Source organism: Galeopterus variegatus, unplaced genomic scaffold, assembly GCF_000696425.1.
Source record: "Galeopterus variegatus unplaced genomic scaffold, G_variegatus-3.0.2 Scaffold632, whole genome shotgun sequence".
NCBI lineage: Eukaryota > Metazoa > Chordata > Mammalia > Dermoptera > Cynocephalidae > Galeopterus > Galeopterus variegatus.
The window spans coordinates 495,757-522,438 of NW_007726743.1; the positions used below are offsets into that span (position 1 = coordinate 495,757).

A 26,682-nucleotide genomic window follows, 5' to 3' on the forward strand; every position below is an offset into this window, starting at 1 on the left:
ATTTTGCTTGTTTTAGGATAATCTCATGTGAGTATGCTTTAGAAATATTTTAAACTGCACTAATGGAAAATAACTTTTAAGCTATTATTGATTACTCTTTATATTTTGATGATATAGAAAATAGCTAATATTAATTTTGTTTGCCCACTTTTGCATTCATATTTTATTTCTACTGGTCCTCAGACTTCTGTCAGTGAATAAATATTTTTTCTTCAAAATTAAGATACATAAATTTTGTGTTTAGAGATATGCACTACATCCTTTTCATGTGTTTCTTCTAAATTATGTTTAATCTTTGATAATGAGTAAAAGGCAGAGGCACCCTGAAGTAAAACACCTGTCTGTTCTCTATTAGATGATCCCACCAGACAGTACGAAGGACCCCTACATCACTATCGACCCCAGCAGGAATCACCGTCCCCCCAGCAGCAGCTACCTACTTCTTCACAGGCAGAGGGACTGGGGCAAGTGCCCAGGACCCATCGGCTGATCACACTTGCTGATCACATCTGTGTAAGTTTTTTGTTATTCTTATTAGCTTGTTAATTTTTCTTTTTATGTCATGCAGAAAGAAGATTTCATATAGAAAGAGAAAATCACAGTAAAGATGTCTAGATTTTTTTATGCTGCTTTTTTTTATAGGTACTTAATCAGTTTAACCATTTCTTATTTTCTTGTTCACAGCAAATTATCACACAGGATTTTGCTAGAAACCAAGTTCCCTCACAGACTCCCCAGCAGCCTCCTACTTCTACATTCCAGAATTCAACTTCTGCTTTAGTGTCTATACCTGTGAGGACTAAAACATCAAGTCGTTACAGCCCAGAATCCCAGACTCAGTCTGTCCACCATCAAAGATCAGGTTCAAGAGTCTCTCCGGAAAATCTTTTGGACAAATCCAGGGGAAGGTATGGTCTTTATTTTTAAACCATATGTAAATTTCCCAACAGTAAAACAATTTGAATGTACTACAAGACAAGGGATTTGGTTTTCACACCTGAAATTCGTTTATCTTTATTCCCTGGAGAATGTAAATAAGATTTTTTTTTCTCTGTGTGTTATTCTTGGAAGGTCTGGGTGTTTGGTACTATGTCTCTTTAATATATATTCAAAAGTTCATCATTATGTTCTATTTGTTGGTTTGCAAAGATACTTATAAAGAATGTGTAGTTTGGGGCCGGCCCGGTGGCGCACTGGATAGTGCGCCGCTTGGGAAGTGCGGCGGCACTCCCGCCTGAGGGTCCTGATCCCACATACAGACCGGTTCCCGCTCACTGGCTGAGCGAGGCGCGGGAGCAACACCGAGGGTTGCGATCCCGTTGCCGGACACGGAAAAAAGACAAAAGACAAAAAAAAAAAAAAAGTGTAGTTTGGCAGTAGGTTCAGGGACACTTGAATGGTCCTTCAGAATTATACCTCTCTTAGTGTTTATCTCTTTCAGTTGTTTCTATTGGGTCAGTAGCAATAGACATTTAGGAAGGCAGCATCCAATAAAGTGAGGCCAATAGAGGCATCATGGGAGGAAACACTTTATATGGCAGGGCTATCTGGTAAAAAGCATTATTTTCTTACGTGATGTTCTTTCTGTGTTTAGATTTTTTTAAAAAATGGATACAGGGTTTCTGGTTCAAAGTGGTAGACTAAATATTAGCACATGTCAAATTATAGTTAAGTAGCACAAGGGGAATTAATTCATAAGAATGCTGAGAAGACTGGGATATCAGTAAATCAAAAATTCTGGCAAATACCCAGAAGACACACAGAGAATGGATAAACCACGTAGTGGAAACCATAGCTCAGAGCATGAAAAGGAGAAATTTGTAGAAGTGATTCTCCAGCCTGTCTACCAAATCCTCAAAGTTAGCAAAGAACAGAAACAAGAATAAAGTGTTTAGGAAGCTGGATGGTCTTCTTTTTTAGAAATACATTATTGCAGAAGTTTTCAAACATACACAAAAGTAGAAAAGTACAACACACCTCGATGTGTCTTGTCACACAACTTTGGTAATCCTTTTTGTTTCGTTTTTATCCGTGCTTGCCCTACCCACAAACCGGACTACTTTAAAGCTTCTCTCGGACATAGTCATTTCAGGAAGCTGGATGATCTGAAGTATAATATGAAAGCACATTTATTCTTTTTTCACCAAAAAAAAAGAAAAAAGAATAGAAGTGCAATTATCAAAGAAAACTGGAAAGCCATATAGCAAAGCCATGGTGCATTCCTGACACAAAATACTTTGTAGCACATTTTAAGCAATTAATGGTATTTATGAAAATTTGACTTTTTCACTTTGTGCATTTTAATGAGGAATGTTACATTTCTTTTATTAGTCCTAGTAAAATTACTTGGTTTTATAGTTTAAAATGTCCACCCAATCCATAGTCTTAAAAATACCATTAACTGATTTTTAATATATAAGCAAAACAAAGACACCTGAATCTCTTGGGCATGCATGGATAGAGGCAACAACAGATTGTTTTGATAACTAGGTGTATAGTGAATACCCGAAGCAACGTTTTTTCTGATAGAAACTGGCAAATTTTCCTCCTTCTCATGTTACAATAGTAGGCCTGGAAAGTCCCCAGAGAGGAGTCACGTCTCTTCAGAGCCCTATGAGCCCATCTCCCCACCCCAGGTTCCAGTTGTGCATGAGAAACAGGACAGCATGCTGCTGTTGGCTCAGAGGGGAGCAGAACCTGCAGAGCAAAGGTGAGGAGAGCATGCACTTCCTAGCAACAGTTTGCCTTCACTAAGGGGACAGGGGTTAGGACCTTAAAATTTTCCTTAAGTCAGTGCCTTTTACTCTTTTCGGCTGATACATCAGGATGGGACTCTCAGAGGATCATTAGTCTGTTTTCCTAGTGATCAAATGCTAGCAAATTTTAGCAAAAAACTGTAGTATTTAAATAGGTTAGAGAAAATTTGTTCATTATTCTTGAAATTAAGTCTTCTAAATCTTTCTTTAAAACCTTTTTTGTTGTGGGGTGGATCAGCCAACATTTGAGTGCTTCCCGTGTACCAAGCATTGTGGACTATATATGGAAGAAGGGAAGTAACGTTGAGCATCTGTGCCAAATTGCTTTACATATTTTATCTTATCTATTTCTACCCTAACCTCAACTCTATGAATAATTAGATTTTTATCACCATTTGGATTAGATGTCTTTGACTTGGCCCCTTTCTGGTCATTCTTGATTGCTCCACCAGGGTGATTTGTCTAAAATCACAGAGTCAGCACCGAGTCATTATTATCATGACACTGGAGTTATTCTCGACCAGGCTTATGCCGCTCATCCAACTTCATTTCCTGCTACTTCACCCTTACTTATACTTTTTTCTGTTTCCATATCAAGTTGCTGGTTGTTGTCTGAATTCCTTTCTGTCTATACTCATGCTGTTTTCTGGGTGTAGAACACTCTTCCCTGATGCTCTGAGAGGAAGATATGTGATTTGCCCGTGGTCATACTGGTAGTAAGGGAGAAAGTCCAGGTTTAAAAGAAAGTCTGACTCCAAACTGCTAGTGCATTTGTTATAGTGTGTTGTTAATTTATTTATTGTACATATTCATAGGGAGCCAAATAGATGTTGGTACCTTACAGTGAAATGAGGAAGAAAATCCATTTTTAGAGAAGGAGTAATGTTAAATTTAATTATACATCTACATGTTTCCCACTAAGTTTGTGAGTTTTTTGATGACATGGACCATGTCTTATTCATTTTTTTAATCACCTCAGTTGTCTTGCTTGGCATATAGTAAGTGTTCTTGTATTGAATGATGAATAAATCCACATTACTAGATTAGATTATCAACAGCCTCATGTCCTCTGTTACCATTTCTGGCTTTAGCTAGATCCTTGATGGCCTTAAGCTATTAGGGAAAAGTTGTTTTTGAAAATGTGTTAGTATAGGAAGCTGCCAATGAAATATGAAACCCTTTACATTAAACTCAGTTCATCTCGTAGGTGTCCTGAAATAACTGTAACAAATAGGCAGTTTTATTTATACACTGTAGCTCTTCTGTTCAGGTCCAGCTGTTTACTATTTAGGCGTGAGCTCTTGCTATTTTACAGGCAAGTGTGCTATTAGTTATGCTTTTAGTGTAATTGAAAGTAATTCTGCTAGTAAAATAGTTCCCAGTTTATGTGGTAACCGTAAATATATCCATGTTAGTGCTACTAAGCAGAGAGCACCATGATAAGCTGTTTCAAAGCTTTCCCATTAATATTCATTTGCTACTTGTTCACTCCTTCATAAGGATGTCTGCTGTACATTATTTTCACTCTAATCTCAACTTTATGACTTCATCTTTTAGAGCTAAAGCATATGACTATGTCCTCAGATGTACTAACTGGCTTACAGTCACCTATTATTTCTTAGGGTTATAATCATGAACACAGCATGGGTAAGTGGTAGTCTTCCAAGTACTCTATGACTATTATTATTATCATTAATAGGAATGTCTCAAGGGGTCAGAGTACATAGTTATAATAGATTTAACTATATTCCTAACAGGAATGATTCCCGCTCACCGGGAAGCATGAGCTACTTGCCTTCATTCTTCACCAAACTTGAAAACACATCACCCATGGTTAAATCAAAGAAGCAGGAGATTTTTCGTAAGTTGAACTCCTCTGGTGGAGGTGATTCTGATATGGGTAAGTGGGATTTCTTTCATGAACCCCAAATAAAACATGCATTAATAATGATATCTCCAATGTTGCCTCTCCTGTAATCCTTGAGTTTGAAAACATCTGATCAAAGCGTTCCTAATTATCGAGAAGGAACTTGCTGCTTTCTGAAGCTGTCCATTTTCTTTTTTTTTTTTTCCTTTTTGTCTTTTTTATTGACTGGTAACGGGATTGCAACCCTCAGTGTCGCGCCCATACCGGGGACCGGCAACGGGATCGCAACCCTCGGTGCTGCACCCACACCGCGCTCAGCCAGTGAGCGGGAGAAGCTGTCCATTTTCTTTTTTTTTTTTCCTTTTTGTCTTTTTTATTGACTGGTAACGGGATTGCAACCCTCAGTGTCGCGCCCATACCGGGGACCGGCAACGGGATCGCAACCCTCGGTGCTGCACCCACACCGCGCTCAGCCAGTGAGCGGGAGAAGCTGTCCATTTTCTCTTTGAACAAATTGTGTCTAAGACATTTTTTTCCTTGTGTGGGACGGGATTAACTTTCCATAGGTGTTTGTTTGCTTGTTTTTTACCCACTGGTCTTAGTTTTGTCCATTTGGGCTATCTCCATAGGACATCTCCTTAGATATCTGAAGACATGTCCTTCATGAGTCTTATCTCTATAAATAGCCCCAGTTTTGTCAGTTGTTCATCACGTCCTTGTTCTGAGTGCCCCAACCATCTCAGTTGCTCTCCAGGAAAGTATAGTATGATCTATACTAAACATTATTATTAAGGTCGCTTAAGGTTGTATTAGCTTTCTTCTTGGCAACCTATATACACTGTTAAGTTGGTAAGAATATAGGATGTCAAGGTCTCCTGGTAGGCTACTCTTAATCTACACCTCTCTCTTGCTCTGCTTTTACAGCTAATAGCTCCAAGGACAGGACAGGGCAGTCTGTGCTTGCCACATTCCAACTATTTTTTCTACTCTACCAGTGTCTTTCTGGATCTCAGTTCAGTCTTTCAGTATTTGTATGCAACTGTGATAAGAAAAACGCATCATCTGAAAATATAAAACATCAGTAAAAAAGGTAGCAAAAGGCTGTCTAGCTAGCACTTACTATGTGTTGGGCACTGTTCTAAACGTGCATATACACAAGGGTACTTCAAAAAGTTCATGGAAAAATAGAATTAAAGATAATATGAATTTTTCCCTGAACTTTTTGAAGTACTCTCATATAATCTCATTTAATCCTCACAGCTCAACACACTGTACATTTAATGACCTCTATTTTGTATATGAGGAAACTGAGGTTCAGAGGTTTAATGACTGGCCATTACTTACTGGCATAACTAGTAAGTAATGGGGCATGCAGTTCAGACCCAGGCATTTCAACTCGAGTCCGTGTTTCTAATGATATACTAACTAGCTTCTAACAGTCCTATACTTCTAGCATCATTAGCCAGATTGTTGGTAAATATCCAGTAGATGAAGCTCTATGGTAGAGCCTTTCCTCTGGGTTGATATACATCCAGTGATCAGGACCTGCTCATACTCTGCTCTTCAGCAGACTTGTTTGTATGATCCCCCTGTCTTATTTACCTGTTTTATCTATCCATCTTATCCTCAATTATATCCAGTGACAGAGAGACTCTGGGTATTCTGTGATCTACTTTATGTCTGGGATCTACCATCTGGTAGTCTCTTGAACCTGTCCAAAGAAAGGAAATTGTAGTCTATGAACTGCCAAGTAGATGTGTGATTGGATTTATGCCTCTTTGTGATTAATAAATGTTGAATGTCCAAGAAAAAAAGGATAACCTTAGTGTACTTATCATTTGTGAACTAACTCTTAGTTACTAGATTCTCTTTTTAAGTGGCAACAAATCATCTAAAAGTTTAATATTTTAGAATGCTGACCAGAATTGCTATCAGGCTTACAGATATCCTTTCTTTTTTAAGAAATATTATCATTAGTTTTTTGTCTCTGGTCTTCAACAGTTTTATCTATTATTTACAGCCTCAAATGTCACTAATAAAAATATGGTCCTGTCATTTTCAGATTCTTAGAACCCAGAGATGAATATCAAAGCATAGAGATGCACAGATCCTAGAGTAGCCAGTTGTTCAAACCGCCTCACCTTTGCATGGTTTGCTCTCATCCTCTGTAGTCTTTGTCTTCATTGGGGAAAAGATTCCTGACAGGGAAATGTCACATATGAGTTTAAGGAGCCTACTTTATAGTTTATTCTCTCTTACCTAATCTGTGCTTAGGCGGTAGGTCTCTCATTCACTGATTCAGTGTCTGTTGAGCGCACAGAGTACTGTATTGCGTATTCTTAGAAGGAGGGATGGACTATACTCTCTGAAAATGTATGATGAAACAAGAGCCCAACTTTAGCAGGAGATAAAGTGTACTGATGTCTTCAGGCAAGTACTAACAAAATTGCTTTAGAGTTTGGGGTATTTTGGATTGCAAGAACTCCTTTGGATTGTGGAAAAGGAATATATTAAAGAACCAGCAGGCTCCTGGGACCCCATGGCACATTCAGTCCTCATTGGGAAGTCATACTGAGAAATCAAAGCCATCAGCAACCAAGACAGCTTTGCTTCAACTCAGTGTCTCTCAATTAAGTGTTCCCACCAAGGACATTGTCTTAGTTCATTTTCTGCTGCTATAACAGAATTACCAAAGACTGAGTAATTTATAAAGAAAAGAGATTTATTCAGCTCACAGTTTTGGAGGCTGGGAAGTCCAGGAGCATGGCACTGGCATCTGGTGAAGGCCTTCTTGTTGTGTTATAAGGTGGTGAAAGGCATCACATGGCAAGGAAACTTGCAAGAGACAGAGAGGAAATCGGGCCAAATTCATCCCTTTTTATCAGGAACCTACTCCCACTATGACAGCGTTAATACATTCATAAGGGCAGAGCCCTCATGACCTAATCACCTCTTAAAGGTCCTACCTCTTAATACCATCACAGTGGCTATTAAATTTCAACATAAGTTTTAGGAGGGGCATTCAAACCAAGTCAGACATCAGTGACTTTATTTTTTAAAAACTGTAATGCCTTAAAACTTACTTTATATAACAGTGAACTATTTCCCTTTTCCAGAAATACTCTTTTGGCTTTCAGACACTGTTCTGCTTTTTTTCTCTACATCTTTGGCTTATCTTCAGTCTCCTTAGAAGCCCAGTCTTTTCTTTACCTGGTCATTGATTATTAGTTCTCCCCAGCACTCTCTTCTCAGCCCTTTTCTCCTCATGCACTCTCTCTCTGAGTTTAAAGTGTCACTTTTATGCTGAAAACTCCCAAATTTTTACCTGGATTCTATCTTTTTCTGAGCTCCACTTACATATTTTCACAGACCTCTTTTTTTCTTATCTTACTGGCTCCTTAAATATCTAAAATTGCGTTCAAGGGCCGGTCCGTGGCTCACTCGGGAGAGTGTGGTGCTAAAAACACCAAGTCAAGGGTTAAGATCCCCTTACCGGTCATCTTTTAAATAAATAAATAAACAAAATTGAGTTCATATTCCACCTCCCCACACAAAAACCTTCTCTTCCTTCCCTGCTGCGGTACCTGTACTCCACTCACCACTCTCTCCGCCATCCTCCCTCTCCCTCATCTCGTCACCTGCTGATGGTAGTTACCTCCTCCTGTCTCACCCACCTCCTACACACACACAAAAACCTTCTCTTCCTTCCCTGCTGCGGTACCTGTACTCCACTCACCACTCTCTCCGCAATCCTCCCTCTCCCTCATCTCGTCACCTGCTGATGGTAGTTACCTCCTCCTGTCTCACCCACCTCCTACACACGTCTCAGTATCTACCTTCCATTCCCCTCAGTTCTAAACAATTATCACATTCTCTCACAACAGTGTGCCCCTCTGTTTTAAACCAGAGTCCTCAAAATTTAATGTGTACCACAATAACCTGAAATATGTGAATACACTTATAAATATGTGAATTACAGGGCCCCCGAGAATATAGGAAATTTACATTTTTACTAAGCAACCCAGGTGATTATGATTTGTATGGCCTCAGTACCACACTGAACTGTAAGCTCCATAAGTAAAGAAAGGGTTACATTGTAAGTACAGTGTCTAAGTATTATCATTGCTTCAACTATATGGAATTATCCTCATCTGACCATTTTTTGATTAACAAGAAGGTAATTTTATTATAATATATATAAAGTATTACTATATTCAGCCAAATAACTTCTCAAAAGAATTTCTCAAATGAATGAGTCCTATTCCACAAACTTTGTGATAACCATAATAAGGCTGTGTTATTTCAGGTTCAGTTTATTTACTATGTTCTCTGGCCTATAAGTAAGACTGTCATGCATAGCCATTGTTTTATAGTTCTTCCTGGAGATTTTTATCTTCCTCTTATCAGTTTAAAGCCTCCCTGATCAAGAAAGTGGGTTTCTCAGCACATGCACCCTTCCATCTTCACAGATGGCTCTCGTCCCTGCGTAAGAGTCCATCCTTCTGTAGTCTCATCAGAAACTCCACATTTCTCTGGTACATCATTTGTTTAGCCCCTGCTTACTTCCTGCATTCAGCATCAAGTCGGAAGAAGTAATAGAAATACCATTTATGTCCCCAAATACCTTCCCCTCCTGGCACAGTTCTTTATAGGTGGTTCCCAGGTCTTCTGTTGTCATTCAAACTGTGCAAATTACAAATTGCACAGTTAGCAGTATTAAAACAATCAACAAGCAGTCTTTTGTCTTATCCAGGGAACATCCTGAGAATGTTAGAAGAATTTCCAATTAGCCATGGTAGGGTAACACAGTCATTTTTACACTATTCATTGAGGTGGCTTCTCCTGGATCTAATCTCAGGCTGCTTCAAACCTGTTGATACTTGCTGGGGTCAAGAGTCTAAGGTTTCTTCTTTACTAGGATGCCTGGATTCCTGGTCTGAGAGCAACTTGTCCTACTTGTATTTCTCCAGCAGTACAAAGTTTCTTTACTTTCTCTGGGTAATATTGCTCCTGTTTTGATTTTCCTACCTCACCCAATTTTTAATTTCCTGATTTCTTTTTAAAAGAAATTGTTATTTCTTTCATTTTATCTTCACCTAATGGGTGAAAAATAAGGTTGAGATTGTGGAAAATAAAAAGATTAATCTTATTATAGGATTTTTTTGAGACAGTTTTGATGTACATGATTATCACATCTCAGTTAACTTGAATGTTTGTTTAAATACAGCAGCTGCTCAGCCAGGAACTGAGATCTTTAATCTGCCAGCAGTTACTACGTCAGGTAAGATTAATTTTTTTTTTTTTCGGTTTTTTTCTTTTCTTTTTTTTTACATCAGGTAAGATTCAAAATACATTATTTACCAATACAAAGTTGGCACCGTAGAAGTCAATCCAGCAAGTATGGGTGACTGATTCACTTGGCAAACAGATTTCCTTGAGTTAGTTTGTGGACTCACACGGCCTCTGGGCTCTCAGTGGTGTTTTAGATGACTTGCTGAATGCTGTGTGTATTCAGTGGGCTGAAGGGCTGTGTGTTGTCTGTTCATGTCCGTTTCCTGATCTGCCTCTCAGAAACAAGCAGAAATGCTTTTGGTTGTCTCTTCCAGGCTCAGTTAGCTCTAGAAGCCATTCTTTTGCTGATCCTGCAAGTAATCTTGGTCTAGAAGACATTATCAGGAAGGCTCTCATGGGAAGCTTTGATGACAAAGTGGAGGATCATGGAGTTGTCATGTCCCAACCTGTGGGAGTAATGCCTGGTACTGCCAACACTTCAGTTGTGACCAGTAGTGAAACACGGAGAGAGGAAGGGGATCCATCACCTCATTCAGGTAAAGTTTCCATTTTAATGGTTTTCTGCTGCTTTTCCCAAGAAAAAGCCAATTTGTTTCCCAAGTTCTGATGTATCACTAAGAGATTTCATGTATAACTTTATGTGCTCAGAGTCACTTTTGAGGGTTTTAGTTCCTCTTTTTAATTTAAAATTTTAACCTGCACAGACATTATAGTAACATGAGTAGAAATAAAAAGAAAATTTTTGCCCAGAATGTCACCCCCCCTGCATATCAGTTTTTATATTTGTTTGCATCTAGTCCTTATCTGTACACATACATTGTAATTATAATACAAATATAATTTCATATTCTGGTTTTGAATAAAAGCGACTTACTATTGTGATAAAGATGTTAGGCTCAGTATAAAAGAATTGTAAGCCAAAGATGAGAGTAGGAAAAAGGGGGGGGGGGAACCAATCCTTTAGATGACATCACCCAGAAAGCTAGTGCTGCTGTTTGATAAGCATCATTCCAGACAAGTCTCTGTATAGACACAGATAAAAAAGACAGCTCTTGGAATGAGAAAATTCTGTTAACACCAAGCACAGCAAAACCCATATGTTTATATATAATCTTTTTCTTAAGCTTGTGCTTAAAAAATTACCTTAAGGGCAGCAATATTTCAGTTTTAGTTATTTTCCTCTGTCATCTTCAAGTAAAAGATCTCACTGTGGTTAAGGAAAAAATTAAAGAGATTTGAGGGGTTTTTTTTTTTTAACCTACACATATTAAGACAGTATCAATTTACTTCCCGCTCTGAAAGATGAGCATCGTCTTCCCCTTTCTGCCCTTACCTTCCAATTTTTATTGATGTGAAGTGTGTGTGTGTATTTTAAGGTTATATTATTGGTGACTGTTATCCGCTGGTGACCTAGGCTCTGATCTCTTCTGAGATCTTTTCGATGTTTTGTTTTAGAGCCCTGTCAGGGGTATACCACTCCTGTGAACTTCTGCTGAGTTCACCAGCTAAACAGAGCCTGGAAAAATAGAAAGGGTCAGCAAGACTTGCTGAACCTCTGCTGAGGTCCTGTACTGACATGAAGGGACTTCTGTTGTTTTTTCCTTGACATATTATTTCTTTGACTAATATATTAACTACTCTCTTTGCTTCCCTCTAAAATAGGGGGGAGGGGGAGGTAGGCAGTGAGGATTTATTTTGGTCAACCTGCCTTTTAGCACCATTTCTGTACTCTAAGGCCAGCAAAGAAGTTTTGATGTTTCAGAAATTTCAGTTCCTTAGTTACCAAATTTTTAAGTTTATGGCATGAGGACATATCCCTTTTTTGTCTTGGTTGCTAAAGTGAAATTTTGGCTTTCTTTGATTTCATTTGGTGCTAGGATCCTTCATGCTATGCCTTCCTGCTTTTTTCATTTAGCATTATATACTCATCAGTGTTCTGATAGATTTTTAAATTGAGAACTTAAATACTATGTATTAATAATTTAACTTGAATTTCACTTTTAGGAGGAGTTTGCAAACCAAAGCTCATCAGCAAGTCAAACAGCAGGAAATCTAAATCTCCTATACCTGGGCAAGGCTACTTAGGGACTGAGCGGCCCTCTTCAGTCTCCTCTGTACATTCAGAAGGGGATTACCACAGGCAGACGCCAGGGTGGGCCTGGGAAGACAGGCCCTCATCAACAGGTGAGGAGGTTGAACTACTAGAAAATGAGACTTAAAGCAATTTATGTCAATACCTTGGTTATTTCTATCTTATAAAATCAAAAACTTTTATAGTTTGGAAAACTATATTCCCATTTCTGTGTCATTAATAGGTTCCACTTCCAGAACAGAAATTAAATTAATATAATCTCAAAAATTTTAAGGATGTAAGGTCTGATTACCATAAACAAAGAGCTATGAAAAAATTCCCCTACTTCTGTATTATGCTAATAACCAACATTTGCTATTTGCAAAGCAACTAAATCTGTATTTTCAGTTGTTTCATGAATTGTACCTAAATGTAAAATGTTACTCCTAAGGTGACTTCCCTTTAGCCTTTCATATAGACATTCTTAGAGAAGGTTCTTAGGGAAATACTAAGAAATCAAAGTCAGAAATGGGAAGAATAGTTTAAAAAACCATCATCTCTCTAGGTTCACTACATCTACACAAACGAGTACTCTAGAATATTTATGGTTTCCATTTTGTGCCTTTTGTAAACTTTTTAAGAACATAACAACTGTGATCATGGTAGTTTTTAAAAAGGAACAGACTTTTTTTTTTTTTTTTTAATAAAACTGGGATGTTTGCTGTGGACTTTAGGGTTTCAGAGAATTATAAGGCATCCTTTATGGATTAAATACACAAACATGGCACACAAAAAAAAATGGAAAATGTGATCTCCTTAAGACATATATAAACATCATATTATATTACATCAGTAAAAGACTTTTGCTTTATAAAATGATCATGCATGCTACATGCAAAGTGGTTGTTTGAAAACTTACGGCATAGACCAATGATGGCCACTTCTCAAATCTCTCTTAGGGAAGGAATTATTTGTTAGATGATGGCATGTGTTATGTTTTAAGAGTTTCTTAAGCTGTAGGAGGCTTTCTGGAGACAATTAACAATCTAGCCATTGACAGAAGGTAGCAGTGCTTATTAGTTAATGTATCCCACTTCTAAATCTTGTAAACTTCTAAATCTGCCCAGCAAGATTCAGCAGACACTATGCACCCTGCTGCCCCTCAGCCTGCTTAAGTTCCTGGGTACTTGTCCACTTGTCTTCTGAGAACTGTACTCCTCCATTTCTCTTTAAGAAAGTTCTTGGTGTAACAGACTCTTTCAATTACAACTTAATGCTCACAAGGTCCACTTGGATGCTGCAAGACAACACCTGACAGTTACAGATTTAACTGAAAATCCAGCCCTGAACTTTCTCTTCCGGGCTCAGCAGTTCTCACCCATGTGCTCGCTCATGTTATTCATACTTTTTAGACTCCCACCAATTGCTGTGTGTCATTGGCTAGACTCTAAATAGTGAAAACTTGACCCTTCTGTGTGGTATTCATTTTGCTTTCGTAGTGTCACTTGACCATTTTAGTAGAACAATCCTGTCCTACCCCATCCTGCAGAAGTTGAACTGGATGAAATAGCAAGTATGCTCATGACAGTGAAACCTCATTTTTCTTTCATCAGGCTCAACTCAGTTTCCTTATAATCCTCTGACTATGCGGATGCTCAGCAGTACGCCACCAACACCGATTGCATGTGCCCCCTCTGCTGTGAACCAAGCAGCTCCTCACCAACAGAACAGGATCTGGGAGCGAGAGCCTGCCCCACTGCTCTCAGCACAGTACGAAACACTGTCGGATAGTGATGACTGAACTGCACAGAGAAGGGATGGGGGGTGGGGCGGGGAAAGGTGCTGGGGAGGGATCTCTAGTTTTTGGTGGTTTTATTTTTAATTGCAGGTCAAAAACCTGCCCTCCTATGACTTGTGCCCCGAGACTTTTCAGGAGAGCCAGGGCCACGGATGAAGAAGAAATGATGGAAATTCATTTGGAGCGTCAAATGGGAAAAAAGAAAAAAACAAAAAACTGCCTTTGATACAGGCAATTCAGTGGATTATAATAATAGTGGAGGGTTGAAATGTAGAGTTTTTAAAAGTGGACAATTCCTGTCCTTATATCTGTTTGTAAAGAAAACCATAATGTCTTTAAATCACTCTTCTGTACTGTAAATAGATTACCTTTTTGCAGTGTATCCCCTTGCTGTAGTATCTGGTGTACTTATGTTCAAATCAGCACATCGCGTTTAGGGGTAACTTTTTAAAATCTATCTTTTTAACCCTAGCCTTCTAAACAACTTCATACAGCCCCGTTACATAATGTTGGCTGTCACAGGCATTGTACTTTTATCTGATTTTGTTTCTTCTAAATTCAGCTTCCCAGTGATGTTTAAAATCTTGTGAAAATGTTTAGATTTTTAACACAGACCCTGTCATAAAATCTGTACATTAGGGTCAAAAGGTAGGAGCAACACAGTTCTGCCATATTGTAAATCTCCAGTGCAGGCTTTAATATTTTTCATTAGTAGCACTGAAAAAAAATATTACTGCATGGATATGTTATAGTTCAGTTTTTAAAGTTTTAAAGGCTTATTTGAGGCATACCTCACTGTTATGCACACTGGTAATTTAACCATATCCATAAGTATTCCTTTTCTCCTGCATTTGATGCAGCCAACAAAGCTTTTGTTTTGAAATAAATTTGACTACCCTGTCCATAGCTACAGTAGATTATTTGTGATTTAAGGCTCTTGGTGTCTCAGATTTCAAAGGAAAAATCTACATACTTTTCTTTAGTTTGGTATATATGACTGGTTGAGTTGAGATGTATGTAGTATGTCAGTTTTTTAGACTTGCTTTGTGGTGCATTCTGAAGTTTTCACGGTGAACCCACAGTCTTTCCCCACCTCTGTGAGCCAGTGCTTACTCTCACTTTGCTTCCTTTCATGGATTCTCAAGGGTACAGATAATTTAAAACACTGAATTCTAAACTAATTATGGTACCAGAGGGTCAGCTTTATTCTTCTTTAAGAATTGCTTGCTGGATTTTTAGGGTTTGTTTTTTGGTTTTTTTTCCATACAATGTAATCATAGCATTTAAGCATCCTTCCATAGCAGGTTGGGGACAATGCCACTGATAACTGGAAAGGGGAGAAGTACAGGTCTTTTAGGATAATAAAAATTAGACTTCACAGACAAGTATACCCACACTTCTATAGCCTCATAAGAAGGTAGCTCTATCGTTCACTGACCAAGACCTTCACATTACCTGTAGTACTGGTGTCTAATCCCTATTTTATGATGAAGACAAAGGTTTGGTATTTTGCCAATATAATTCAATAAGTGACAAAGTTAGGCCATAAGCCCACATTTGTCTGAAGTCAAAGCCTTTACTGCTGTCTCTGTCCCATTCTTATATACTTGAGGTCCTCAAAGTAAACTTAGATCAGGCTTAGTGGTCAGAGTTCCTACTGCTTGGAAAGTTGGTATCTTTCTAATAAATATATACACACATATATAATTTTAACATGAATGAAAAACAGTGATTAAATGTTCTACATAGTTTTCTGCTAAAATTTGTCTTCAGGTACTGGTAATATTTTAGAGTTTATTAATAATATATATTGCCAACTGACCCAAAAAGAGATTATGATGGTGTTTTTCTATGGGCCTGAGGAGGGTCTTAAGCGAGAACATGCCGGATTAGAGCCTAAATTGTTCCTCTCGCAGTTCCACTTGAGGACCCCCCAGGTGAGCTCTGCTAACCCCTCACTCCATCCTTATCACAACATACATGTGTACTACTTCATCTGCCATCACCTGGAGAAGAGATTTCAGAATGGGACATAAAATCCAGTATCATCATCATTTCTTAGCTCAAAACAATGAAAGGACAGAATTCTCTTGGGGTTGACCTATGAAGCAAACCATCTGAGAGGGGCGGAGGTTCACTTTATCATGATATAAAATGGCAAGTGCAGTACTGAGAATAACCGATGACTTGCTGAAGTTAGCTGCAAACCAAGGCATAATATTCTTTGCAGGCTGAGATTTCATCCAGCCTGATGCTACATCCCTACACATGATTTTTTAGCACCCAGAATTAATTAAGGTGTTCCTAATACTGTTTATAGACACATTCTGACATCCAGTTTTCCAGTGCATTTTTATGATTAGAAATTTCACAATGCTTTAATTTTGGTATGTTGAGTGATTCTATTTTAAAAATATGTATGCCCTGAAATCTCCAGTGATACAGTACAGTTTAGAAATTTAAACTACATTATTTTAAACGATTCATTTTTTAATTCAGACCAATCAATAAAGGGAGTCAGTCTTTTGCTTCGCTACTTCGTTTTACAACAGTACGGATGAACTTTAATGAAAACACCTACACGAAGAGATTGTCTTTCTGAAAACTCTTACAGTTTTTCCAGCAGCAGGAAATGAGCTGAATCATTGCGGAGGATTAAAATTCTTTAACTTGGAGTGAAAAATCTAACTTCAGTAGTCCCTACAATTGTGAAAAGATGAAAACAATGTGGAAGGTGAGTGGTTGACATTAATTTAAAAAATAAAAATAAATTAAGACTAGGTTGTATTGAAACTCAATCTGATTTATATTATAACTTTGAGTTAGACTTGATTAAAAATTAGCTGGGTGATAAGTAACAGAAGAGCTTAGTTAGGAAGAAGAAATTTACATCTGCAAAATACAAAATTCTAGATTTAGTCTAATCCTGAGGATTTGGACCTCAAGTTTCTAGTATTTTATTTTTATTAACTCTTCAGTAAGTTATTTTTTATAAGAAACTCAAAGATTACTGGAATACATACAGTACTGTTGTATAGCCTCTATTTTATTATGAAAAGATTCTTCCAGTAAGTACATATGAGCCAAAAATATCAGTATATCAGTACTTCACCCCCACAGGCATACCACCAATATCAGTGTTCCTTCGTGGTACCTACAAAAACTGTCTTTTTCCCATAAGTAAATAGCTATTTTGTAGGACTGCTGAGGCAAGAACACCCATTTATGTATCTTGTATTTATATACTTTGAGGCAGTGTGATAAAGCTCTTTCATCACAGCAGTCTATTCATTTAAAGTCATCTGATCAAATACCTTTTCCATAAGAAAGAATCTTATTTGTTCCTCACTTCACAGATGAGGACATTGAGATCCCAAAATCAAAAAGCAAGGACTGGAATCCAGGTCAGTCGTTCTACTATACCAGCAGTACACATTCCTGGAAGTTTTAAAATACGACACTCAGTGCCCTATTCTGAGTCAGAAGGTCTGGGGTGCAGCCCAGGAATGACTCTCTTTTAAAAAAGAATACCTCAGGTGACTCAGTTGTGTGGCAGAGATTGCAAAAGAAGTCGAGTGCTCACACAGCACTGACGAACAAGAGGTTATATCATTCCTTCCCCCCAACTCACGTTTTTTAATAGTTACACAAGTATACAACCAGATACATATGGTTCACTTTTGTTTATAATCAAATGGTTGCTACACTTTCAGGTCCCTAATTCCCACTTTAAAATTTCACTCTGGATGCTGGTGGCAAACTAAGATACCACTTTTCCTCCTTTATGCATTAAATCCCACACTGTGCTTCATGAAATAAGATTATATAAGAAAAACGACTCACCACAGTCCCCCTTTGCCATGAGACAGGTACTCTGGACTGCCAGATATTGACAAAAAGAAGACAGGGCAGCAAATCAGTGGACCACAGTCATTCGGTAGAGATGCCAGCTGAATTACCACACACCCACACACCCACACCCCAGAGGAGAACTGGCCCATGTTAATGATAAGTACATTTAGACCAGCATGAACAGCACCTAATCATGTTACCACTGAAAGCATCAGTTGACATCAGTCCTTGGAGGTTGTAATCAGTAGAGGGTGAAAATTGTTTTTCCTTTAAAAACAAAAGTGGCAGTGTATACAACTTGTCCTTCACCAAGGCTAAGTTGAAGAAACCTGAATATCAAGAACAAAGGATTTAAGCCATTGATATTCCTCTGGGTTAATGGAAATTATTCTCCCTACAACAAAAATGGATTTAGTGCTTGATAAAATTAAGCCAGAGGTCTACTTTTTCTTGACAGCTCAGCCAGCTCTTCCCTGATGTGTTGTACAGAAACCTCATCTCTTTTCAGTTCTGCTTGCTTCAGTGCTTCCTGGTAGATCTCTTTTGCTTGTGTATATCGTTCTAAAATAACCCAGAGAGAAGGGAGAAGAAGAAAATGTGTGTTTTCAAAGTGGTCCTGAAGAGAAAGCTCTAATGAGGATGCAGGTCCGAGGCTGGTGCTGCCTCATCTCATCTTCACTTGACAAGCTGGCTTAGGGGGGCCAGAACCTGGCCAGACACAGAACTCTAATCCACTGCGAGCTGTGGGTTCCTCACCATGCCCTGTCCAGTGTACCCTGGGGCCTCGCTCGATTAGCCAAGGATTTCACTGATGGTAGGACATGTAAGAGAGAGCTGTCACCCCAGCTTTCTGAAAATTATAAGTGAAGCCCCAAGCACTATGGCATGGTGTGCTGACACTCAGAAATGTCTGTCACAATGATGATATTCTGTTACACCAGCTTCACCAGCACCTTGTGAGAAACAAATTGTAACTGCAGAAACATTTAGAAATCTGTAAAGCACTACAGAAATAAGGTACTATCACTGCAGAATTTTCTCTAGCTTGGTGTGTTAATAAACAGGCTAGTGCAGGACTACAGGAGTTATGTGAATTGAGTACAACAGTACTCCAACCTGACACACATCCTTCTCTGCCCTTTTAGGAGTTTCCTCACTGCCCCTTGCCCTCCCTAAACACCACTTCACAAATTTATAAATCCAGTGACATTCCTTCCTGAAGCAAGTCAGTCAAGTTTCCATTGCTACCCACCTCTGTGCATCAAAATTGCAGCTAGGTTACTGAGCACCATGTGCAGCTCAGGATGATTTATCTGTCTTGCCAGGTCTGATGCCCTTTTCATATAAATATAGGCCTCATCAAAGTGGCCCTGTGCATCCAGGGTAGTAGCCAGGTCACTCATCAGCACAATGGTCTATAAACAGAAAAACCAGACAGCTTTTTCTTTAAAAGCACCCCTACACACGAAACTTTAATTTGGAGTCTGTTAAACTGTGAATACATATTTAAGATTTCATCTTCTCTAGCATTCCACAAGAAGGTGAGGGATACCAGCCTTTAACAAACTGTGGGCATTAGTTATTAATACTGTAGAGTAGACAAAATTAGTTTAGCCCTCTGGAAAATGAACAAATCTAGAAATTAGGGAACAGTATGGATATTTATTACTCCAACTAATTATGAAATTAGAAGCACCAAATGAAAAATCACAGCTACAAAATGATCTCATTTAAGGTTCAGCAATTTTGAGAAGCTAGCCTCCTGTGGTTTGATTTCCTCTGGAGCCTACTGTAGTATAATGTCATTCCTGCTGGTAACCCTGAGGGTCATCAAAAAGAAGAAATATGTCATCTACTTTAGGAAGGTTCTCATTAAGAGATTTGAAAATTTTGGTACTAAGAGAGGCAGGCTTGCTGTGCTTTAACTCCCTGACTCTAGTACTTGGTGATTTGAATTTCATACTTGCCTTCTATTCATCCTCCATGATATTCCTTTAAGTACTCTCTGTAATAAGTCCTAAGTCTCTTTCCTGAAGATAATTCATAGCTCAACTTCCTCTTTCTTCCAAAACATATTACTCACCCTACCCACCTACCCTAGCCTTGGGACACATGTAAGTATTCATCCTCCATGATATTCCTTTAAGTACTCTCTGTAATAAGTCCTAAGTCTCTTTCCTGGAGATAATTCATAGCTCAACTTCCTCTTTCTTCCAAAACATATTACTCACCCTACCCACCTACCCTAGCCTTGGGACACATGTAATCCAGTTAAAATTTGTGCCTTATGTTGGAGGTAGCAAGCATTCATAGACAAAGCAATCCAATTAGTACGTTTAGTGTTCTAACACAAAGTTTTGCATGTTGTGCTTAAATTCTATAGTATGTCAGTGGTCAAAAGCTTTTTCACTTTCTTCTTTCCCCACATCCCCTGACATCCTAACAGTGGAGCAAGAGAGGCAATGATATTCATATATTAACCTGTTCCTTATAGGATTCTAACGGGGGCTAGAGGGGAGTCTGCAGACCCCACTCTGAAATACTGTGTTTTGTACTCTGAAGCCAAGGAAGCACAAGGGTGCCTGGTTAGGCCTGCCATGGAGAAAGCCTGGTCTGCTGTGCAAACCATGACTCATGCAGAAGGTTCTGGGCAGACCCAGTAACTGAACAGCAGTCTCAAGTCCTTTTTGAAACAAGTAGTTGGGGCAAGGGATGGGGGAGAGGGAGTCGGGACTGGTGGCAAGAAAATGAATGGACTGAGGAGGAAGAGGAGAACTCTAGGACCATCTGCTGATTCTGTTCATAATGAATGTGCCATTTCACCCCCATCAATTTTGAAGCCTTTGTTTATTAGTCCTTCTGTATGTTTTCCTCCCTTACCTGTGGGTGTCTTTCTCCTTGTATTTCTTCAGAAATCTTCAGAGCTTTCTCATACATCCTCTGTGCCTGTGATGGCTGCTTGGAGAACAGAAGGTAGCGAGCACAAGCATCTAAGCACATGCCCAAGAGGAGGTGGGTACTGGCTTTCTCTTCCACTAAGAAGGAAAGAACATTGCTGGGATGTAACAAATACACCATAGGAAGAGAGGCAGTCATTTTTCTTACCAGGACCCACAGATACTCGAACAGTATGGGACCCACTAAATGTTTCATGTCACTTAGTAAATGACATTTCAGACAGGTGGAAAAATGGAACTTTCCCCCACATTTTAAGCCAATTAAGAGTCTAAACATCAATTAAAATGTGAAATATTATTTCTAGTTTGACACCAATAGTATTCAGCAGAAAGAGATGAAGATAAGAGTTAACAACACAAAGTCTAGGGCCAATGAGAAACCTTTGACATGTGGTAAAAGCAATGCAGTAAGAAACCAGAGGCTGTCCAGTTAGCTCAGTTAGAGTGCAGCCTTATAACACCAAGGTCAAGGGTTTGGTTTCCAGTACCAGCCAGCCACCAAAAAAAAAAAAAAAAAAAAAAACCAGAGATCCCCCAGAATCTTTTTTTTTTTTTTTTTTGTCTTTTTCTTGACCAGTAAGGGGATTGTAACCCTTGGTTTTTTTTTTTTTTTGTCTTTTGTCTTTTTCCGTGTCCGGCAACGGATCGCAACCCTCAGTGTTGCCCCCGTACCGGACTGGGGACCGGCAACGGGATTGCAACCCTCGGCGTTGCTCCCGCGCCTCGCTCAGCCAGTGAGCGGGAACCGGTCTGTATGTGGGATCTGAACCCTCGGGCGGGAGCGCCGCCGCGCTTCCCAAGCGGCGCACTTATCCAGTGTGCCACCGGGCCGGCCCTCACCCAGAATCTTGAAATGGGAAGTCACAGGCCAAATTTAAAGAACAGTTAATCCATTAGTCAAAGAATAATAATAAAGGTTGCAATGATATAGCACCTCTTGACACATTACAGAATTAACTACCCAATGTCTGAAAAAGAACAAACTTAAAACACCCAAAGCCACATTGAAAAGAATTGGAGAACACAGGTCTAGAGAACAGTAACAATACCAATTTGCACAAGTAAAGACTTCTGAAATATGATACAAATAATGTAGAAATGGCAATGAGCAAGTTAAGTGGAAAGTCTGCAAACAACTCAGTGAAAATTGAATGTTCACATAAAGGACTAGAAAAAGAGGTTACCTCAGGCAGTCTTATATAACAAAACTATTAGACACCCAACTGAATATGTTTAGTTGGGCTTATTTACCAGCAACTATCATTCATATCAAACCATTCTCATTCCAGATCTTCACAGTTTTCAAAAAATTTGGAAATGGCACATGGAATTTAAACAAGACTGTGTTACTAAATAACAGTATGACCAATTGTTAAAGAGATAGTTTAAGGACCAGCCCGTGGCTCAGTCGGGAGAGTGTGGTGGTGATAACACCAAGGCCATGGGTTCAGATCCCTATGTAGGGATGGCGTTAGCTCACTGGCTGAACATGGTGCTGACAACACCAAGCCAAGGGTTAAGATCCCCTTACCAGTCATCTTTAAAATAAATAAATAAATAGTTTAAATAACATAATGTAGTGGGTGAGGATAGCTGTTAGAATAACATCAGAGGGTGAAAGTGAAAGAAAACTTCAAGTAGAAATCTAAAGTTTTTTTTTTTCCTTTTTGTCTTTTTTACTGACCGGCAACGGGATCGCAACCCTTGGTGTTGCGCCTGCACCGCGCTCAGCCAGTGAGCAGGAACCGGTCTCCACATGGGATCCTAACCCTCGGTGGGAGTGCCGCCACACTCTCAAGCGGCGCACTCTCCAGTGCACCACCGGGCCGGCCCCAGAAATCTAAAGTTATTTGCTTTTGCTTAGCTATTTATGAGAGACCAATAATAATCTTTTAAAAATCAAATTAGGAGTAGTTTTAAATAGACTGCCCTACAAATTCTTTTTCAAAGAAATATAACATGAAAATTTTTATAAATATAAAATTTATTAACTTACAGATAAATATAACCCATACACAAAAGCAGCACATAAGATGGCACCAACTAAATACCACATGTAAAGATACTGTATTTCTCTATTAAAAGGGAATACTACCACAGTATCTTAATTATGAACACTTTAAAAAGCTGAACAAAATCTTATAAAATCAAGCAGCAGTTTAGTATTCACAGTATTGAGATAAATGATTATATAATAAAGAGAAAGGCACACTTAAAAATGAAAAGAATGAGACAAATCTCTGCCCCTTCAAGTATAAACAAGCCCAAGAGGTAAGTAATTTGTAACAAATTTGTGAAGATTCAGAATACCATACAGCCATTAAAATTCATGTTATCTGAGAACATTTAAAAAATAAGGAAAAATGTTCACTCTACACCAAAAATATCCCAGAACATAATGTATGATTATTTCAATTCTGGACACTATATGTTCCAAAAATGACTGCTAAATCTTATTTCTGGGGTTTACATTAATTCTCTTAAACTGTTTCTATATTTTTAAAAAAGTGCTCTTTTTACATTTTACAGTTAGAAAACATGTTCAATAGCATAACTTCAAAAAAGTACAAGAATAAAGTGATAAGCAATTCTAGTGGGAAATTATTACCCCTTTTCTTTTTTTTTTCCTTTTTGTTTTTTTTCGTGTCTGGCAACGGATCGCAACCCTCAGTGTCACGCCCGTACCGGACCAGGACCGACAACGGGATCGCAACCCTCGGTGCTGCGCCCACACCTCGCTCAGCCAGTGAGCGGGAACCGGTCTGTATGTGGGATCTGAACCCTCGGCGGGAGCGCCACCGCGCTCCCAAGCGGCGCACTGTAGCAGTGCGCCACTGGGCCGGCCCATTAGTACCCCTTTATCAGTAATGACAATTAACTAGAGTAGAAGAAACGGCAGTACAGCTTTTTAGAAAAGCAAAATTAATATGGTGCAAGTTTAGTTATAGTATTTTTTCATTAAGAAGTGTTTTTAAAATACATTCTAAATTCATAGCACATTCTGACCACAATAACAACGGAAATAAAGCTGGCCAGTTCGCTCAGTTGGTTAGAGTGTGGCATTGATAACACCAAGGTCCAGGGTTTTGATCCCTGTACCGGCCAGTTGCCAAGAAAAAAAAGAATTAGTTATTTGAAAAACAAACTTTCTAAAAATAGGACCAAGGGAGAAATGAACACACACTATAATAGAACTTTTAGAAACTAATAAAGTGGCTCCATAAGAAAAGATTTAGCATACTGCCAATATAAGAAAATTTTATAGATTTAATAAGGTCCAAAAAGTTCCTTTTCTAAATAATAATTTATTCAAACATGGTTCTGTGAAATATTAATATAAAAATTGCTAGAAGTTGGATAAGAAAAAAAAATCAGACACCTTAACAACAAGTGGGAAATAAATTTGGATCACTTATACAGAGCCCCCAAGGGATCATTTGAACCTGAGGGGAGGAATATTTATTTCTTCACACTTTAATTATAAATAATTATTTTTCATAAATTATTTCTAATCACAGAAAAAAATGAGCTACCTAAAATCAGTCTATGAAGCAAACAAGATTCATTACAGAAATTTTTACTCAAAATATTAGCAAATGGAATTCTCAAACGTACTAAGGAGATGACCAAGCAGCATCTACTCCAGGAATACAAGAGTGGCTCAGTATATTAAACATATCAGTATATCAAATTTAGCTTACATAGATACACAGTAAAAATGAATTTGATGAAGTATTGAAACAATTACATTCATTTCTAAAAACATGAGTAAAGATGCTCCATTAGTAAAAGAACATCTAATTTAGGAAAACTTGAGCACTGGCCTCTAACTCCCTATTCCCAACCACCAATAACAAAATGGGAAAATCTACAAGAGCCTTTCAAACTAAAGATATTTCTTCCCCAAGTTCCAGGAAGATTCTGCAATTTCTGCTAAACCAAATCTCTTTTAGTCAACTGATATCAACATCAGCACTTCCCAAGACACTAATGGTTTCAGTGCAGAGTAAAGCAGAATCTAACCTAAGGCTTTTGGGTCCAGTAACATAACTGATAATCTGAAACCCTTCTGCTTCAAACACCTAGAAATGTTAGATAAAATATATCATCCTTTTACATGCATACCTGCACTTCCAAGAGTAGGAAATCCCAATGGCCAGAGATTAGGAGTAAGCTAAAACCCAAAGTAGAAAAAAAGCATATGGCAAAAGTCCAGTTTTTGCTGGTTTTGTGGGAAGCCCTTATCTCTGTAATCCAGGATTTAAGGACTTCAACTTGTACTAAACAGAAAACTAGATCTGAAATCCCTGCACAACACATATTTCCTACGTACATATTCCCTCATAAATATGCCTACATAGCACTTATATCAACCTACTGGATAGCATTTATGTATCTTTCCTCCACTAGGAATTTAGCTCTATGAGGCAGTTACTTTGTCTTATTTATAGCTGTATCTCAGGCACATAACAGGCACTCACTAAGAATTTCCTAACCGAATGGTTGAACAAATGAACAAATAAAAAGAATTAAAAACCTAAAGGTACTGAACTAAATATGGAAAAGATATAATGAAACTAAAAATTAACTGTAATTACAGAACTAAACAATATCACCCCATAAATCTATGAAAACTCAGCATAATGATGTCATTACAAATCAGTGAGAAAAGGAGGACTGATAAAACAGTCCCAGGCAACTGGCAGTTCATGGGGGTAGGGTGGGGGAATTATATCCGTATCTCATGCCATATTAACAAATAAATTCTAGGTAAATTAAAGAATAATTGTAAAAAAGCCAGATACTTAGAAGAGAATATCTTTCTGACCTTAGAAAAGTGAAGGATTTCATTAAACAAGACACAAAAAGCACACACTATAAAGGAAAATATCAAAAGATTCTATTAAGACCTAAATTTTAATCTTTGTATGTCAAATGTCCTAAAGTGAAAAGACAAGCCACAAAAAGATACATTACCCACAAAAATTCCTAAATACATAAAGAACTCTTAAAAATCATTAAGAAAAAGACAGCCCCTCAAAAAAATAAACAAACAGAGGGGCTGGCTGGTTAGCTTAATTGGTTAGAGCGTGGTGTTATGGAACACCAAGGTCAAGGGTTTGGATCATATCGGCCAGCTGCCAAACATAAAAAATAAAATACGCAAAGGATATGAAGAGAGAGTTTTCAGAGCAGGAAATGTGAATAGCCAATAAGTACATGGAAAGATAGTCTATTTCACTAGTTATTAGAAACACATATTAAAGCCACAATGAAATTCCTTTTCATACCCACAAAGTCTATCAGTAACAAGGATATACATAGAGCAACAAGAACTCTAATACACTGCTAGTGAAAATGTAAACTGGTAAAATCACTTTGGTAAGGAGTTTGGTAATATCTAGTACATACAACCCAGCAATTACACTCTTAGGTACACACCCTAGGGAATATCTTGCATTTGTGCACAGACACACAGTTCCAAGAATGTTCAATGAAGATGTTTTCACAGCAAAACATATATAACAACCCTACCTGTCCATCAACAGGAGAACTGTAGTACATTCATATAGTGTAGTACTGTACCACAGTTGTAGTGAATGAACCAGTCAGGGCTAGTCGAGGCCACCTCTAGCCTGTATCACTGAGAACAGAAAAAGGCTCAGCCTCACCCTCACCACACACCCCAGTGGACTAATTACAGGAAGTCACCCCTTCTGGACAGATGTAACACAGCAGACATGCAGTATGGCGAGCAAACAGGGCTTCTGTGCTAAGAAAACTGCTTTAACTACCAACATGGATAAATCTCAACAACATAACATTGAGTGAAAAAAGCAAATTACCAAAACAATTCTACAGTATAATGCCATTCCTATAAGGTTTAAAAACATATTAGCCCAATTGTTTATATACAATAAACAATATATAATTACAAGTGTAATAAATATGTGAACAAGACCAAATGCAGGATAGTAGTTACACCTAGGCAAGGAGGGGTACACGGGTTTAAACTTATCTTGGTGGGAGCTAAAAATAAATAAATAAATTCACACACACACACACACACACACACACACAAAAGAACG

The 26,682-nt window shown here is 38.3% G+C and overlaps 2 protein-coding genes across 6 annotated transcripts in view; one reads left to right on the forward strand and one right to left on the reverse strand.

Moving 5' to 3' along the window:
* NCOR1 (nuclear receptor corepressor 1) overlaps positions 1-14,690 on the forward strand; it is a 143,760-nt gene extending 129,070 nt beyond the window's left edge. For 4 of the 5 annotated variants that reach the window (XM_008570807.1, XM_008570809.1, XM_008570812.1 and 1 more), the window contains 8 exons: positions 356-513; positions 685-908; positions 2,567-2,710; positions 4,514-4,656; positions 9,851-9,904; positions 10,230-10,451; positions 11,920-12,099; positions 13,600-14,690. In XM_008570807.1, the coding sequence (XP_008569029.1) occupies positions 356-513; positions 685-908; positions 2,567-2,710; positions 4,514-4,656; positions 9,851-9,904; positions 10,230-10,451; positions 11,920-12,099; positions 13,600-13,787 (1,313 nt within the window). In that variant the 3' untranslated portion in view covers positions 13,788-14,690. The remainder of the gene's footprint in view (positions 1-355; positions 514-684; positions 909-2,566; positions 2,711-4,513; positions 4,657-9,850; positions 9,905-10,229; positions 10,452-11,919; positions 12,100-13,599) is intronic. The other variant, XM_008570808.1, reaches the window with a different exon arrangement.
* Positions 14,691-16,809: 2,119 nt separating this feature from the next.
* The window catches only part of TTC19 (tetratricopeptide repeat domain 19), a 23,652-nt gene continuing 13,779 nt past the window's right edge, over positions 16,810-26,682 (reverse strand). Inside the window, exons 7-10 of the mRNA XM_008570806.1 lie at positions 20,517-20,671; positions 18,889-19,051; positions 17,628-18,197; positions 16,810-17,222 (exon numbers count right to left, since the gene is read on the reverse strand). Coding sequence (XP_008569028.1) covers positions 18,064-18,197; positions 18,889-19,051; positions 20,517-20,671 — 452 coding nt within the window. The 3' untranslated portion in view covers positions 16,810-17,222; positions 17,628-18,063. The remainder of the gene's footprint in view (positions 17,223-17,627; positions 18,198-18,888; positions 19,052-20,516; positions 20,672-26,682) is intronic.